The sequence below is a fragment of the Ooceraea biroi genome, chromosome 11, assembly GCF_003672135.1.
Source record: "Ooceraea biroi isolate clonal line C1 chromosome 11, Obir_v5.4, whole genome shotgun sequence".
Lineage (NCBI taxonomy): Eukaryota > Metazoa > Arthropoda > Insecta > Hymenoptera > Formicidae > Ooceraea > Ooceraea biroi.
In genome coordinates this window covers 702,065-716,960 of record NC_039516.1, presented here as the reverse complement: position 1 = coordinate 716,960, position 14,896 = coordinate 702,065, and the positions used below count along the sequence as shown (strand labels likewise).

At 33.4% G+C, this 14,896-nt stretch overlaps 2 protein-coding genes and 1 long non-coding RNA gene across 3 annotated transcripts; 1 reads left to right on the top strand and 2 right to left on the bottom strand.

Moving 5' to 3' along the window:
* Positions 1 to 1,870: 1,870 nt before the first annotated feature.
* LOC105274647 (G-protein coupled receptor Mth2) lies at positions 1,871 to 5,405 on the bottom strand. Its single transcript, XM_011330948.3, has 5 exons — positions 4,416 to 5,405; positions 3,349 to 3,427; positions 3,011 to 3,192; positions 2,725 to 2,884; positions 1,871 to 2,414 (listed from the first exon to the last, which is right to left on the bottom strand). The coding sequence occupies exons 1-5, from the start codon at positions 5,377 to 5,379 to the stop codon at positions 2,048 to 2,050; spliced, it is 1,752 nt and encodes a 583-aa protein (XP_011329250.3). The 5' UTR covers positions 5,380 to 5,405; the 3' UTR covers positions 1,871 to 2,047.
* A 1,203-nt stretch (positions 5,406 to 6,608) lies between these two features.
* LOC105274646 lies at positions 6,609 to 8,513 on the top strand. Its single transcript, XR_893108.3, has 3 exons — positions 6,609 to 6,701; positions 6,808 to 6,905; positions 7,604 to 8,513. It is a non-coding gene; the product is annotated as an uncharacterized LOC105274646 (long non-coding RNA).
* Positions 8,514 to 12,081: 3,568 nt separating this feature from the next.
* On the bottom strand, positions 12,082 to 14,821 carry LOC105274651 (protein jagunal). Its single transcript, XM_011330950.3, has 4 exons — positions 14,520 to 14,821; positions 13,974 to 14,115; positions 13,563 to 13,778; positions 12,082 to 13,374 (listed from the first exon to the last, which is right to left on the bottom strand). Exons 1-4 carry the CDS (start codon positions 14,609 to 14,611, stop codon positions 13,246 to 13,248), a joined length of 579 nt encoding a protein of 192 aa, XP_011329252.1. The 5' UTR covers positions 14,612 to 14,821; the 3' UTR covers positions 12,082 to 13,245.
* Positions 14,822 to 14,896: the final 75 nt, after the last annotated feature.

Below are 14,896 nucleotides of genomic sequence, written 5' to 3'. Positions count from 1 at the left end.
AAACCAATTATATTAAAGAATCACTGAGCGTTCACTGAGCATGAGCAGTTTTCTCCGCTGAACGCAGCCAGTGTGATCACGTACAACGGATGCTGGTGATGAGACTGAACAAGAGAATGGCAAGCAAAACAACGGCGGAAAAATCCAGGACCAAAAAAACTTGAGCCCGGAGGAATGTGAGGATTGCAGAGGATGGAGATTAGACGTCGGACACGGTGAAAGACATTCTATATATATATATATATATATAAACATATTTTGTTACATATTTCTATTTATGTTTTGATTTATTATATAATAAAACAACCATTTGTACTTAAAACGTAAAACATTTCATATACTTATATTAATATTCAAGCGATTTGTTTTTAACAATTATATAAAATAAACTGTGAGAAAGATTATTTGTTTAATTTTTTAATATTTTTTATTTAAAGCATATGCAGGATTATTACTGTTTCGATTTTAAATAGAAAGCTCATGCTATATTTATTTTGGAACAACTTTAAAAATTCTAACTATTGGGTCATTAAGTATGAAACTTTACAAATGTAAAAGCGCCATCTTTAACATTTGTTATCTCAAATTTGGCGCCAGACGTCAGTATCAGGTTAGGTTAGTGTGATAGATGTATGTTCGCTCTTCAAATGTCATATTTGTTTCTTCAAATATCTTCATTAGTTTTATTGGTGGATTCTTTTTTATAGAACTATGGAAAAATCCAAAATTCGTGTGATTTATGAATATGAGTTCCGCCGTGGAACCACAGTGTCGGAGACAGCTCGTAATATCAACGCTGTATTTGGTGAAGGTTCAACTACTAAAGCAACGGTGGGCAATTGGTTCAAAAACTTCAGAGATGGAGATTTCAGCCTCGCTAATGAGCCACGTGGAAGACCAAAGACGAAGGTGGATAATGATCACTTGAGAGCCGTAGTAGAGTCCGATCCATCTCAAAGTACACGTGAATTGGCATCGATATTCAATGTTTCCATACCCACCATATTGGTTCATTTAGCTGCAATTGGTAAGATAAAGAAGTTGGACAAATGGGTCCCGCACGAATTGACCGATGCGCAGTAGGCGCAACGTCTAGAGGCTTCACTTTCTTTGCTTTCCCGTCACAAAAATGAATCTTTTTTGAATTGAATTGTGACCTGCGATGAAAAGTGGATACTCTACGACAATCGTAAACGCTCACATCAGTGGTTGAACGCTGATGAACCACCGAGACATCATGCGAAACCCAACATTACACAAAAGAAGCTTATGGTGATTGTTTGGTGGTCCAGGTCAGGTGTTATCTACTACAACTTTATGAAACCTGGTACATCGATAACGGCTGAAGTATATTGCAAGCAACTGGACGAAATGATGCAACAACTTGCTATTAAACAACCGAAATTGGTCAATCGGTCAATGCCAATCCTGTTGCATGATAATGCTCGACCGCACACTGCACGACTGACCGTGGCAAAGCTACAGGAGTTGGAATTGGAAACTCTCCGTCATCCACCATATTCACCAGATCTATCACCTACCGACTATCACTTCTTCCGGAATTTGGACAACTTGTTGGTGGGAAAATTGTTCAATTCTCAACAGGCAGTCGAAACAGCCTTCCGCGACTTCATCGATTCCCGTACTCCTGGCTTCTATAGTAGAGGCATAGACCAACTACCACTAAAATGGCAGAAGTGTGTAGATAACATGGGCGCATACTTCGATTGAAAATAAATCATGTCCATGTGCCAAAAAATGCAAAAGTTTATGTTCTATTTGTAAAGTTTCATACTTAATGACCCAATAGAATCTATTAAAATTTGGTTGATCTTACACCCATAAAATTAAGTATAATATCACATTGAAACAAAAGTGGGATTCTGATTAGTACTTGGTGCGATCAACTTTGGAATAAATTTGGACATTGTGATCAGAATACATGCACTTGGAACTTAGAATGTACTTAGAAAATATTTATATGAGGTGCGGATTAGATTGTGGCATTGATTAACTTATGCCTGATATAACATGAAATCTTCTCTCGTCATGTTGTGTTGGTATCAGCTTCATTAGATGAACTTTTCGTACCGCTGTCTATCTGACTACAAGGAACAATCGACTGCAAAGATACCGTCAATGAAGTACGTGAAGTTGCAGTGCTGTGCCCATTATTACTTGTTGAATTTTTGAACAAGAAACTGTCCTGACAACCCAACTTTTCCATCAACGACAATCTGATTTTCTTCTTCCAAACGAATATGATGAAGATAATAATGCCTTGAAGAGCGTTTATCATGTCTATGGAATACATTAAGTATTTTGATAGGTTGAATATCCATAAATAAACAGCTTCTATCTTTGTAACCCAAGTGATGCCCATCAAGAAGAACAATTTGAGATACATTATGAACCTACAAGCAAATTCATTCAGTTTTGCTTTCTTTTTGTGACTGATTATTTAACAATTGATATATAACGATTGATTATTTCGATTGTTAGTTTGGGTAGTATAGCACATATTCCAGCATATATAAAATAATTTTAAAATAACTATTTTATATATTACTGAACAAGTTTAGAAATATCTATTTTAAAATTATAAAGAGAGAGAAGGATATTTTTAAATAATCAAGAATCTCAAAACATTTCTTAAATCATTCAGACAAACAAAACACTTTTTCTATCTTCATAAACTATAAAATATTATATCACAATGCAAACCATTTCTTGTTGTCATTATGGCATTTGTTCTCCGCACTTCTTAATTGATCGGTATCTTTTTTATGGCGTGCCATAGTCAACGCCGTTGAAATAAATAAGAAAATGTTGCAAACGTTAATGATATTAAAGGGCCAATCAAAGTACATTATTGTATGCATGTCTGAAACAAAAGGTAAATAATTGTAAGTTTATTTAATTAATATATAATTGTAATTGTATATTTAATGGAAACTTTAGTACAGTTTTATTTAAATAGATAACTGTATGGCAAAAAAATGTCATTTACCGAACCACCATTCACGAATGCAAAACTCTGGTCGGATGAAATTCTCTGGCACATCGAAAACGAATTCAATCATGGTACATATGAACATGAAGATAAAAGGACATCCCCATCCGTACAATGCGTATAGGAATTTCTTTTTCCGTTGACGTTTCATATTTCCTCGTGATGTGTGAGTTTTCTTTCTTTTGTGAAATATAGTTCACTATTAATATTAATCAATGACGAGAAAGTTAAATAGATCATGTAGTAAGACTTCCAATGAAAGCTTTTCTTCTTTTAAGCACAAATTTAGTGTTTTTTATCATATTTGTCTTAAACGTAACGTAAAATTTAATTACCTAAATATCCACCAAATATCGAAGCATATTATATTCAGCCAAAAGAAGCTCGCCGTAAGTGAGAACATAAGGAAATAGGCTGAAATAGTCAAACAAACGGCATGTCAATTTTTAAATACATATTTCAAACGTATTTAAATGTGAAACATTTAAACGATAAGACATATTTATTTCTGTTTATATGCTCGCATGCGCGTGTATGTGTGCATGTGCGTGTGTGTATATACTTATCAAAACAGGTTGTCCCTCCTTTTGTATCAATAATTTCAAGCAAGAATGTTAAATTTAACAAATTTTTGTCAATACTGAATTAAAGTATGTAAATTATTATAAAATAAAAATGCAAGGGTAAAAATTCGAATGTGTGTTACATATTTCGCACATATCTTATAGTATTATCAATTTAGATTTATCTAGACAAATATTTTTCTTATTAAAAGAAATGGACAACAATCAATATCTGAGAAACGATTTTTAAGAGGTAGTTTTTTGAAACTTTTAGCAAAAATATATTTTGTACAATTGAAGTCAAACTAATTAGATCTTAAGATGCATTCAAGATTTAAATATTAACTAGATTTACTTGTCACATTTTTTGAATCATTAAGTTTTAATCATTTTTATATTATTAAATTGTTGGATAGTAAAATTTTAGTGTATTAACGAGTGCATTACTGTCATCCGGTTTCGGCCACAGACCTTCCATATACAGTTGAACTTTTGTAACTCTCACTCTAGGTCTCCATTTGTTTTTACCTTGGCTCGCGCGCGGGAGAAGCAGCGTCAGGAAAAATGTGAATGACAAATATAAAATGGCTATATATGTGCATACTATGCAACACAAACACGAAAGAAATAGCGGAAGATTCTATATCTGTGTATTTTATTTTTATTTCACATGCCTCTCGCGCTATTCCAGTTAATGTTGCAACGCTAATGTGGAAGATAGAAGCCGGGATTAAAAACCGGGCAATATATTAATCCTGGTTGTACATCAAGCTCTATACGTCTACGTGTGTAGATGTATTCTTTCGTACATGTTATCATACAGTTTGCGCATACTATACCTATTATGAGGCAGTAGGTGTATCCTAATTGAGACAATGTGCTCCGTTGGTACACTGCAAGGAATATGTACGCGATGCATAGCGCGCCGCTGTACGCACGTAGCGTATAGCCGTGCATAGTTTGAAGCTCCGGCAGAATAGAGTACACTACGACTGTTGCAAACAGAAAGAACACAGATAGTATAACACCTGCAGTTAAAAACATCGGATATGTCTGGATTGGCTCGCATATGGTCACCTCGTACTTGTCCCGATTCACTAAAGCAAGGCAATAGGTCTCCGGATCGATAAGCTCCTTATAATACAAAGAGCCGTTGGCGAACAAGTAATACCCGTCGTCCGCAGAATTATCAGTTTCATTCAGCACGAACCGGCCGTCTTCGCATGGATCGTTGACAATCAAGTGAAACATCTGGTCCAATGTTTTGTTGTTAGTCGTTGCGTTCCCGTGAACGATTGGAAACGAATAATTAGCTTCTCCAGCAACACACTTTTCCTCTATCAGGCGATCACCTCGAGGACAGCAAAGCCGAATGCAAGTGCTGTTGGCGCACTCCGTGTTGTTCTTGCTATTTTCATTGAGGTCTCCATGCCGCTCGTGTGATGTAGTACAGTTGTTGCGTTTGGTTTCCGTAGTGTTCACGTTGATATCTAACATCTGATCGTCGTCTTCGTAGTTTCTCGTAACACCCTCATTGAATTCGTATTCTGTCACATTATCGTCTTCGCGGTTCTCTTTTGCAATATTAGTGAAGAATTTATGACGCATCTCTTTATCATCCTTGGTAAAATTTTCACGCAAATTATTCTGCACGTGTTTCGTCTCGACGCGTTGATCTTCCATGAGCTTGAGAGGCTCATATCGTTCCGTCGTATCGTTGCTCGTGGAATTTTGCTGAAGCTCCAACGGTGCGACAACGAGGAAACTAGCGCAGCACCAAAGCACGAAACTTGTTCGACGCATTTTCAATTACTAAACATGTCGAATAGGATTTAGAATTTATATTATAGGATATAATTTCTTCTTTCAATTGTAGCAACATCGTGAACTATAGAACTACAGAACTACAAAATATACGTAACGTAATAACTTCGATCTGCAAAGCATGTATAGTGCAAATGCAAGAAAGAAAAAGAAGATGCCGAGAAATAGGTACCTCGATAAAACAGGTCTTGAAGCGGTAGAGCAATAGGAAGAGACATTAAATCCCTTGAGCTTGAGTCTTCTGGGTTTGTTTATGGACTTTTGGAAGACTGCGTAACATGGCATGATTGTATCTATTGTTTCTCGAGTATTCTCTTTTATCTCTTAATTTAGTACATATATTCATGTTTTCTCCACGTAGATAACTCGTAGCCGTTATGAATTATTACTCCTAATCTAACGCGATGCAATTTAAGATTAATTTTGCCGAAGTAGTAATTTCTTAGCAGGACACAGTCTTCTTGTTAAAACAGTAATGCGAATTCATAAAAATCCTGTCATTCTGTAAATGTATTGATTACGACATATGGAGGTCTCCTTTCTGTTTCTGCAAATTTCTACCGAAGAATGGCAAATATTAACAATACTTTGCTTTTTTCTCCTGCCAAGAGAAGAAGAGTGAGCTTCAATAGTGAAGAAACGTCTTTTGGCATCTCAAAAGTCGTTATTGCGGTATCGTTTGCATTAAAACAGCTATCGCTTAGCGGTTTTCTGACTGTGTAGAAATCAAGAAATACCGATTCATTCCTTCTGTAATATATCACGAACAAGATATGCTTGCCGTGAAGCTTCTCGGCAGGAACATCTCGTAAATTATGTCTGTGCCGTCAAGAAAACACGTACAATATTCCAATGCCGACGCGGAAGCAGAAAATAGTGAGGACGACCGCTATTTTCTCTACCGAGTACCGATTGTCTGCGTCGTAGCTGCGCGACATCGACGATCAACTGTCCGCAGCGCGTCAAAATTGAATTCTTTTCAAACCTATTATGAATAGAAAAAGACTTCTTTCAAAACACCTTCGATTTACTCCATAAGAAGTCAAAAGTTATATCTTTATGAAATTCTTTCTGAAATATCAGAAAGGAATTCGTTTTGAGTACATTTTGAACAAATTACGCGAATTCATAAAGAATTCAAAAAGGTGAATTCTTCTCGAGTTCATAACGATCATTGCTATCAGCATTTTCTTCCGGAACGATCGCGCGTAGGATGCATCAAACTGGAGTGGAAACGACGCAGGTACCAGTGACAATAGACAAAGGTTTTCGAGAAGAAGAGGCGGTTACAGAGTTTTAAGGTAAAACATTTGGTCTATTCTGCTGAATTAATTTATTGCAAATACTTATTATAACCTTATCGTGCACGTGGTGCTGATTACATCTTATTCTGATTTCGATTTGTAGGTCTTTGCTCGGGTCCGTTTTTACCAATTACCAAGCCAGTTTTATAATAATTGTTCTGAGAACAAGGAGGAATCCGTCGTGACTACACATTGTCAAAGGTTAGTTTTTTCGATTTTACGTTATTTCGAACTTTTTATGTGCCTGATTAAGCCAGCACTTTCTCTCACATTCACATATCACAATATAGATAAATAGCAAAGTGGCATCAAATCTTAACATCTTCCCAAGTAGAACAGAAAGTCAAACTGATATCAGTTTGATTTTGTGTTCTACTGTAATGTGTAATATCTCGAACATTAATAAAACATTATTAAAACGTCATTACTGCTTGCTGCTTGGATTAACGTCCATCGATAAAATACTATGTATATTATGATAGTGTGGTAGTGTTCAGTAGTGGATGATTATTTTTTTATTTATTGCATAAAACTATGGTTGACATAGGGCTTTGACAATCACATATATCATCCGAATAACCTTGTAGTATATGCCTAGTTTTAAAAAACAATTTTTAAATTAAAATATTGATAAATATATAAACCAATATTGAAATATCAGCTTTATTGCTTATTGTTTATTGTTGCGCTTCTTAATGTCGAACGAGTTAGCATTGAAGTATTCCTGGTCTGGTCAAAGAAAGACTCTGAAATTTCAAAGCACTCGAATTTCTCAACTTATCGGTTAGTTCATAGAAAACATTTTCTTCTTCAGTGTTTGGGTTAACAAACATTAATGTTAAACCTGCTTTTAAAATATCTATATATCTAATTACAATACAAAATATGTTATGTTGCAGAAACTATTTCGAAGCTCAAGAATGTTCCGAAGAGTGACATTGAAAATATGATAAAAAAGTGGCTGCAGCACGCTAGTGATCGATTAAAAAAAGATAACACATAATGTCTGCGATTTTAAACAATATGTTATAAAACATATACGTACAACTGTTCGATACGCTATTCACTTTGCTATGCATCAACTACTTATTCGTCATACATTCACTATTTACAATACAGCTTCCTTCGCGGTGCGCGTTGTAAGGCGCGATTCTTCCTCAAGAAGAAATGAATATTACATTTTCTGTCTCTAATCTTAATTATATCGGCAATCGTGAACTATAAGCGAATAATTTTCTCGCCCTCGAAAGATCGTTTCGTTTTTAATGTCTGCAGATCGTTAATCGGGAAAAGAAACATCAGACGGAAAAATATCTCTTGTATCTCCGTGAGATATGCAAATTCATAAAAAGTGGGCTATCTAACACTGTAAAACAACTATCGACCGGTACTTCAATTGGTAATCGGCTAGCTGAAGATTCGAACCGTAGGATTAATCGTTGAAATATGCTTGACAGTTCGCTGTCAAACTCGCGCCTCGCGAATAATTTAGAAAAATGTAAAAGTTCCGTAGCGCTACCAAAAAATCACTCTTACATATCGAAAACGAATATATTATTATTCGGTGATACATCTCTCTTTCTAGTACGCCTCTTTTGTCAAACACAAAAATATAATCTGATTTGGTAAGTCGGCGATATGCTTCGATGCATTAAGTTCAATCGCTCTCTCGCTCTCTCTTTCTCTTTCTCTGTCAAATTAAACTTATACACGAGATGGATCGAAGAGTGAGACGTACAAGTATGTGTAAGTAGTTGTAATTTATAAAAACACATATTTAATGTGCAATAAAAACCAAACATATTTTTATTTACACTGTATTCTTTACATTCAGGACATTCAATAAGAAAAAATTTTAATGATCTATCTGAGAATAGCTCTTGAATCAGAAAGAACGTTAAATGTATTAATGAAGTATTTCAAATACTTCATTACATTCAATACATTTTAAGTTCTTTCTGATGTACGAACTGTTCTCAGATAGATCATAAAAATTTTTCTTATAGATCATAAAAGAACCTTTACAATTCTTCTTCAGACACAAAAGAGAATTCGCAATGAATGCGAAATAGTGTTTAGATAGAGTTCCATTAGAATACTATGTAAGCACTATTTTTGGAATTCATTGCGAATTCTTATAGAGCATAAAAGGAATTCCTTTTATAATATTTAAAGGACTCAGAACTGGTGACATACAAATGATATCTTTTTAAACTCTTAAGAGTACTTTTCGAATAGAAATGGGATGGAAAAAGACTTCATTTCCTAATTCGGGAATTTAAAAAGAATTCTTTTTAAATTCTATTTGCTATCTGGGATAGCTACGTAGAGAGATTTCCAACATTAGCTAGGAATAGAGAGTCAAGAAAATGCAAGCGAACAGAATTAATACAGAAGTTGAGTAATAGAAGAGTTAAGTTTGGTTTGTTATATATTAAGCTAATCGCAAGTAAAAATAAATCAAATTAAGAACACTTAATTTTAATAAAAGTAGCACTTAAAACTATTGTAAAAATATTAAAAATATGTTACTTGTATCTAAGTTGGATAACTGTAGTTAAAGTATGAAGTGTTGTAAAGCTTGAATTACAAGATGCATTTTCGAAATTCATAATGAACACAGTAATTAATCACGCGTCTTTAATGATGATATCACTGCATTTATAAATATTATTTCAAATTTTATCTTAAATGGGTTTAAACTTATTTTGAAATAAGCTATATATATTAAATAATAATATTATGCTAATAAAGATTGTATAGTAAAGTACAGTGTAAGTATTGAGACACCAGTCGAGAGAGTATCCAGTAACATTTTGATCAGTTTGTCAAACATAAATTTTCTTCAGTATAAGAAAAATATTATCAATTATCATATACTGTTGTAAACAATATTTTCTAGCATAAAATCTATATACTATAAAGATATAGTATATCTCCGAATATTCTAAAAGTTTTATTATATACAAACCTTGATTAATTGGTAAATCAACTGATTTGATCAAAATTGTTTTACAAAGAGGCATGCCCAAATGTTAATGTCTACAGAATAAAATTAATATTAAAAGATTGTTGACACATATGATATAACGCACAGGCGATATAATAATGTATTTGTTATTCAGAAGAAAAAATTTGTATCTATTACTTTTTGAAATATCAGAGCACGAAAAGAATTATAATTATAATAGATATCTTTAAGTCTTCACATCTGGAAAATTTATTTAGGAAAAAGTTATTACCTGCAATTTGTTTTCTTGAGAAACAAAATGAAATAATTAATCCCAAATGTTTCTTCTCGAACAGTCACTAATGAAAAACATTCACCTGAGAAAATCGAAACAAATCCTAATCTAATATTAATGATTATACAGATGACTTTAGGCCATCTCACTGAACGGACAATGAAGTCGATACTTCACAATTCTACTCTTAACTCGACTCTTCACGAATAAAATGTGCGGCAGATGCGAATAGCAAGAGACTATTGGACGACAATCGACCGACGACATTTAAAAAGTCTGTCCGCTGCGGATACCTGTTTCAAGGGGTCAAGGGGAGGGGGTCAAAAAGAGAGCTTTGTCAACAGGCTCTTACATAGTTGCAAGAATCCTGTCCAGGGTCTTCACATTTTTGAGTGAAACATGAAAATTAAAAATGTAGATTAATAGAACGATTAGACAACGGACGAATAGTGAAATTCCCAAATTGTATAAAATGTTACAATGTCTGCGAAAAATTTCTAAGAACAAATATCGACTAACACAGATAAAATCTGAATTAAATTCCACGATCAATCTCACATACCATGAATATGTTTATTTCAGCATAAATATATTAGCGATGACGAAATAAAAAGCAGGAAATACTTCAGCCGTAGCGAAAACCGGTTTTTCATGTCATCCGTATTTTTCACCGCACATGTCGGAAGAGTCATTAACAATTTTACGGGAATAGAAAATTCTGCAAATAATGATTGGATTTATCTATGACACAAATTAATTAGTTTGTATCACCAGGATGAATCAATAAAAGTATTCCTTTTTTCTCGACCGAACTGGCAAATTTATTAATATATATTACACGACGTTTCGACCAAGTTTCTGATCCTTCTCAAGTCTATACGGAAATTAACAAGTCATTTTCTGTAATATAATAAATACTACGATGCAGTGAATACTAAGACAATTTAAAAACTAATAAACGCTAAAAGGGGATGCTGGAGCTGCTAGTGAACTATTTTTTCACTATAGCGATGGTAATTGCAGTTTCGAAAATTCTCTTTATTGCTTGTGCAGAATAAAAAATCCTTTTCCACAAATGAAGTATAGATAGAAAGAAAGTCCGCTTTACAGGACTTTATATTCAAAATGGAAAAAAGTTAAAAACTTGCATTTGTCTTTTCTAACTTTTTTCCATTTTGAATATAAAGTCCTGGGGGTCTATTACGTATCTCTTCACGGAGTGAAAATGTGAAAAATGAGCAATTTACTAGAATATTTATAATTTGATTGGTCAACACCTAGTGAATTTGCTCACTTTTCGCATTTTCACTCCGTGAAGAGATACGTAATAGACCCCCAGCACTCAACGGAGTTGTTGTTAAAAAAATTAATACAAAAAATGAAAAAATGTTAGAAGATACAATGGCAGGAAAAAATATTCCAATCCATCAACAACAAGCTCTCAAAGAAATATTATCAGCTTCGTCCAGAAAGAGTGCTAAAGGCATACGTCACGTGACATTCATATTAGTCCCGCGTTATTCAAATGTGGTATTCATATTAAGGTGAAATGCGAAGCTGTGTAAATTGTCCATTATCATTTAATAATGTATTTGTTTACCTAGAATGTTTACTGCCAAGGCTATCTCTTTCCATGAATTTTCTTTCATCAAATGGTCTTTATAAATTACGATCTTGGTGGATATAGAAATGTGGATATGCTAGATCAATGAGTAGTTCATGTTAACGTTACATTTTAAATCTTATATAGACCAAAGAGGGGGAGTCACGGAGAGCCCAATACTCAATTGAAATTGATCGATTCGTTTTAGGTCTTATGACTTTACGGAATTTTGTGTACGATAGCCTTAAGCGCCTTAGTGAGTGCTCGTGCTACTGGATGCATTATCGCATTGTCATTCCATGTTCAACTCAACAATCGTATATAATAAAAATATTGTAGCTTGCCTGGAATGCCCATACAGGCACACTCGACAGAATCTAAATCACATTTTTTAATTGTTTAAATAATTAGGAAGCTTCGGATAAGCAGCTAACAGATTAACATTTTTATAATTAAGTTACTTGAGCATATGCAAAAGTTTACTAGGACATTTCTGTATAACTATATTATAAATATGTAAAACTATATATTATGAATTCTTACTCAGATTTTATTACTGTTAATATTAGATACATTATATGCTCCCTCATTTCGTAATAACTTCTTTAAACATCAAAAAGTTAGAGGAGTAACAAATAAAGGCAATATATATATATATATATATATACACACACGCACACATACATATATATATACAGTTTTTGTAAAATATATTTCTTAATTATAACAGATAAACATGTAACATTCTGTTTTTGTTTTTATATTATTTATATATCGTAACGCCTCATTATTAGTCACTTGCTATTTTAATTGCTAGGAAGATATCTGAATCAAATATTTATACACATTTCTGATTCGCCAAATAGTTCAATAAATTATAAAATTTACTTTAGAAAAAATTCACAATCTTTAGAGTCTACCTTATTAACGCGACTTTGTAAATTCTACTTGAAAATATTATAAATTCAATTAAGTATATATGTATTTTTGGACATACCTAATTGTACGCTGGTATATCCTCATGTTCAAATATCAGGCTGTAAACTAACTTTTGCGGATTTTTCTTCCGTCCGAGTCTTGAAAAAGAGCTTGCAAATGCTTACAAATAGCCAGGGCAATTTAGCTAGCTTGTCCCGAGCAGTTATGCAAGTTTACGAATCGATCAATTCTGTTTCCAATAATGCTACTGAACTTTCGTTTCCATCGCCATTGAACGTGTGGTTTATTCTTCAGGTTGAAATCACCACTTGCGGATTATTTAAATCATCTCTCACATATTCAATCTGTTCATTTTGGCAGAAATTTTCTTTGAATTAAAAAAACACAATTATGCAATGATGATTATTTTGTCTGGCATTACCTCATACAGTACTCAAATAATATTTATGACAGCAGCAGAGAATAGCGCGTTATACGTCATTTTTTATGCACGATAGACTTATTAAAAAAATTAAAAGAAAAGTGTTGAAAATAATTGCTGTAGCAAATACTGTAATCAGATAGTTCGATCCACAATGCTTAGTTTACAACCTAATATATCTCATAAAATTTGACACTTTTTGAATATTATTTATGCAATAATTAATTATATGGTTTCGTATCATGAAAGATAAGTATGGTTAACATTTTGGAAAGTCAATCCATGATTCACATAAACATATTTCTGTAGGCGTTACTTTTCTTGTTTGTAGGTTTAGTCCATTTTCTTGGTACCTCGTGTTTTCCAAGCAATTAACAAATTCCATGAAAAGTACAAAGAAAAACAGTGAACTTGCGAGGCTAAAAGGATAAAGGCATACCAAAGTACACCATAAGGTAGACCCTGAAATATAAATCATTCAAATTAGATCAAGAATTATCTTTCGCTTAAGAATAAAATGTAAAATCGAAACTACTTTGTTCAAGAAAAACTTTCGTCAAAATTCAATTTCATTAATTTGCACCCATAATATCATAAAATCGATAAAATTTTATTTAAAAATAAGATATTGACTCTGAGGAGAATCGTACCTGCCATAGATGAATATCTTCAGATTTACCTACAGTTATATACATCCAAACATCCTTGAAGTAATATACAATAGCATAAATCAATGGACCATACCCTAGTAAAACAATGCCTATCATATATTTTTGTAGTACTTTGATTCTATTTCTTTTAATTGCCGAAAGGGCAAAGAAAGATAATAATAAACTAGTGCACCATATGTATTCCCACCATAATGGCTGAAATGGAAAAGTATGTATTTATTAAATTATATTATTAACATTAAATTAACAAACTTTAACTAAAAAAGATAAATATAATTATCAATCTTCTCTCTATCTTGTCTCCGCTTAAAATGAACTAGCTGGTTTAACCGACTCTACTTTATACCTAATCCTTATATTTATATAATTAAGATATATTCTTTACTGCACCTGTGGTATTTGTAACTCCTCTATTTCCAGAATAAATATATCCAAATGATCTAATATGTCTGCAGATAATTTGGCAAGCATGACAAAAAATAACAGATAATGAAAGAATATGCAGTATTTCAGTCTTGATTTGTTTGTAGCACTGAAAACAAGCACAGCATTTTTACTTTCCATAGAAAGCAACAAAAAGTATATTTTGCTGTATCGTTTTTATATCATATGTGTACTTGAACGAAAGGAACCAGTACTACTTAATACATTGATCAATATATCAATATAATATAAAAATATAATGTGCACAAACTATATGTATTAATTAATTGATTGATTCTTGCTAATGTGTCTGAATTTTATTTATCTAATATGCAATAACAGACTGTAAACCAAGTTTATTCACTTTTAATGAGTCTGCAATTTTAATGACATTTACATACATTTGTATTTGAGGTAAATAGAGAAACTGACATGCCATTGATCAATGGGACTGATGATTCTTGCAGTCAATCTTTCAAAGTAATGCTGCATTTTTTTAAAGACTTATCTCACCTAACTTGGTAATGTGTTGCGATTTTCTGTCTGTGGCTGTAATCACTGCCATCCGTTCCCAGCGCCTGGGAAAGCGTGACTTTCGAAGCCATATCGGAGAAGTTTCGTCCGAAAATCTCTTACAAATACAAGCGATACATCCGCTCAGTTAGAGGAGCAAAATTCAGGGCGATTTACGCGACGGATCATCACCGAGTGTACTCAACTATTTTTAAACTTTCCGCAGACAAGCCACCGAAAACGAAGTGGCCTCCAGTGGCTTCGTGGGCTCGGGCTCGTGGCTCGAGACCAGAACCAACAAACTTGAATGATGGGCAAGAGTTTTTGGTTATGTTTGCGCGCGTCTACTTGGGGCGCTGTTATCGTTCAAGAATGAT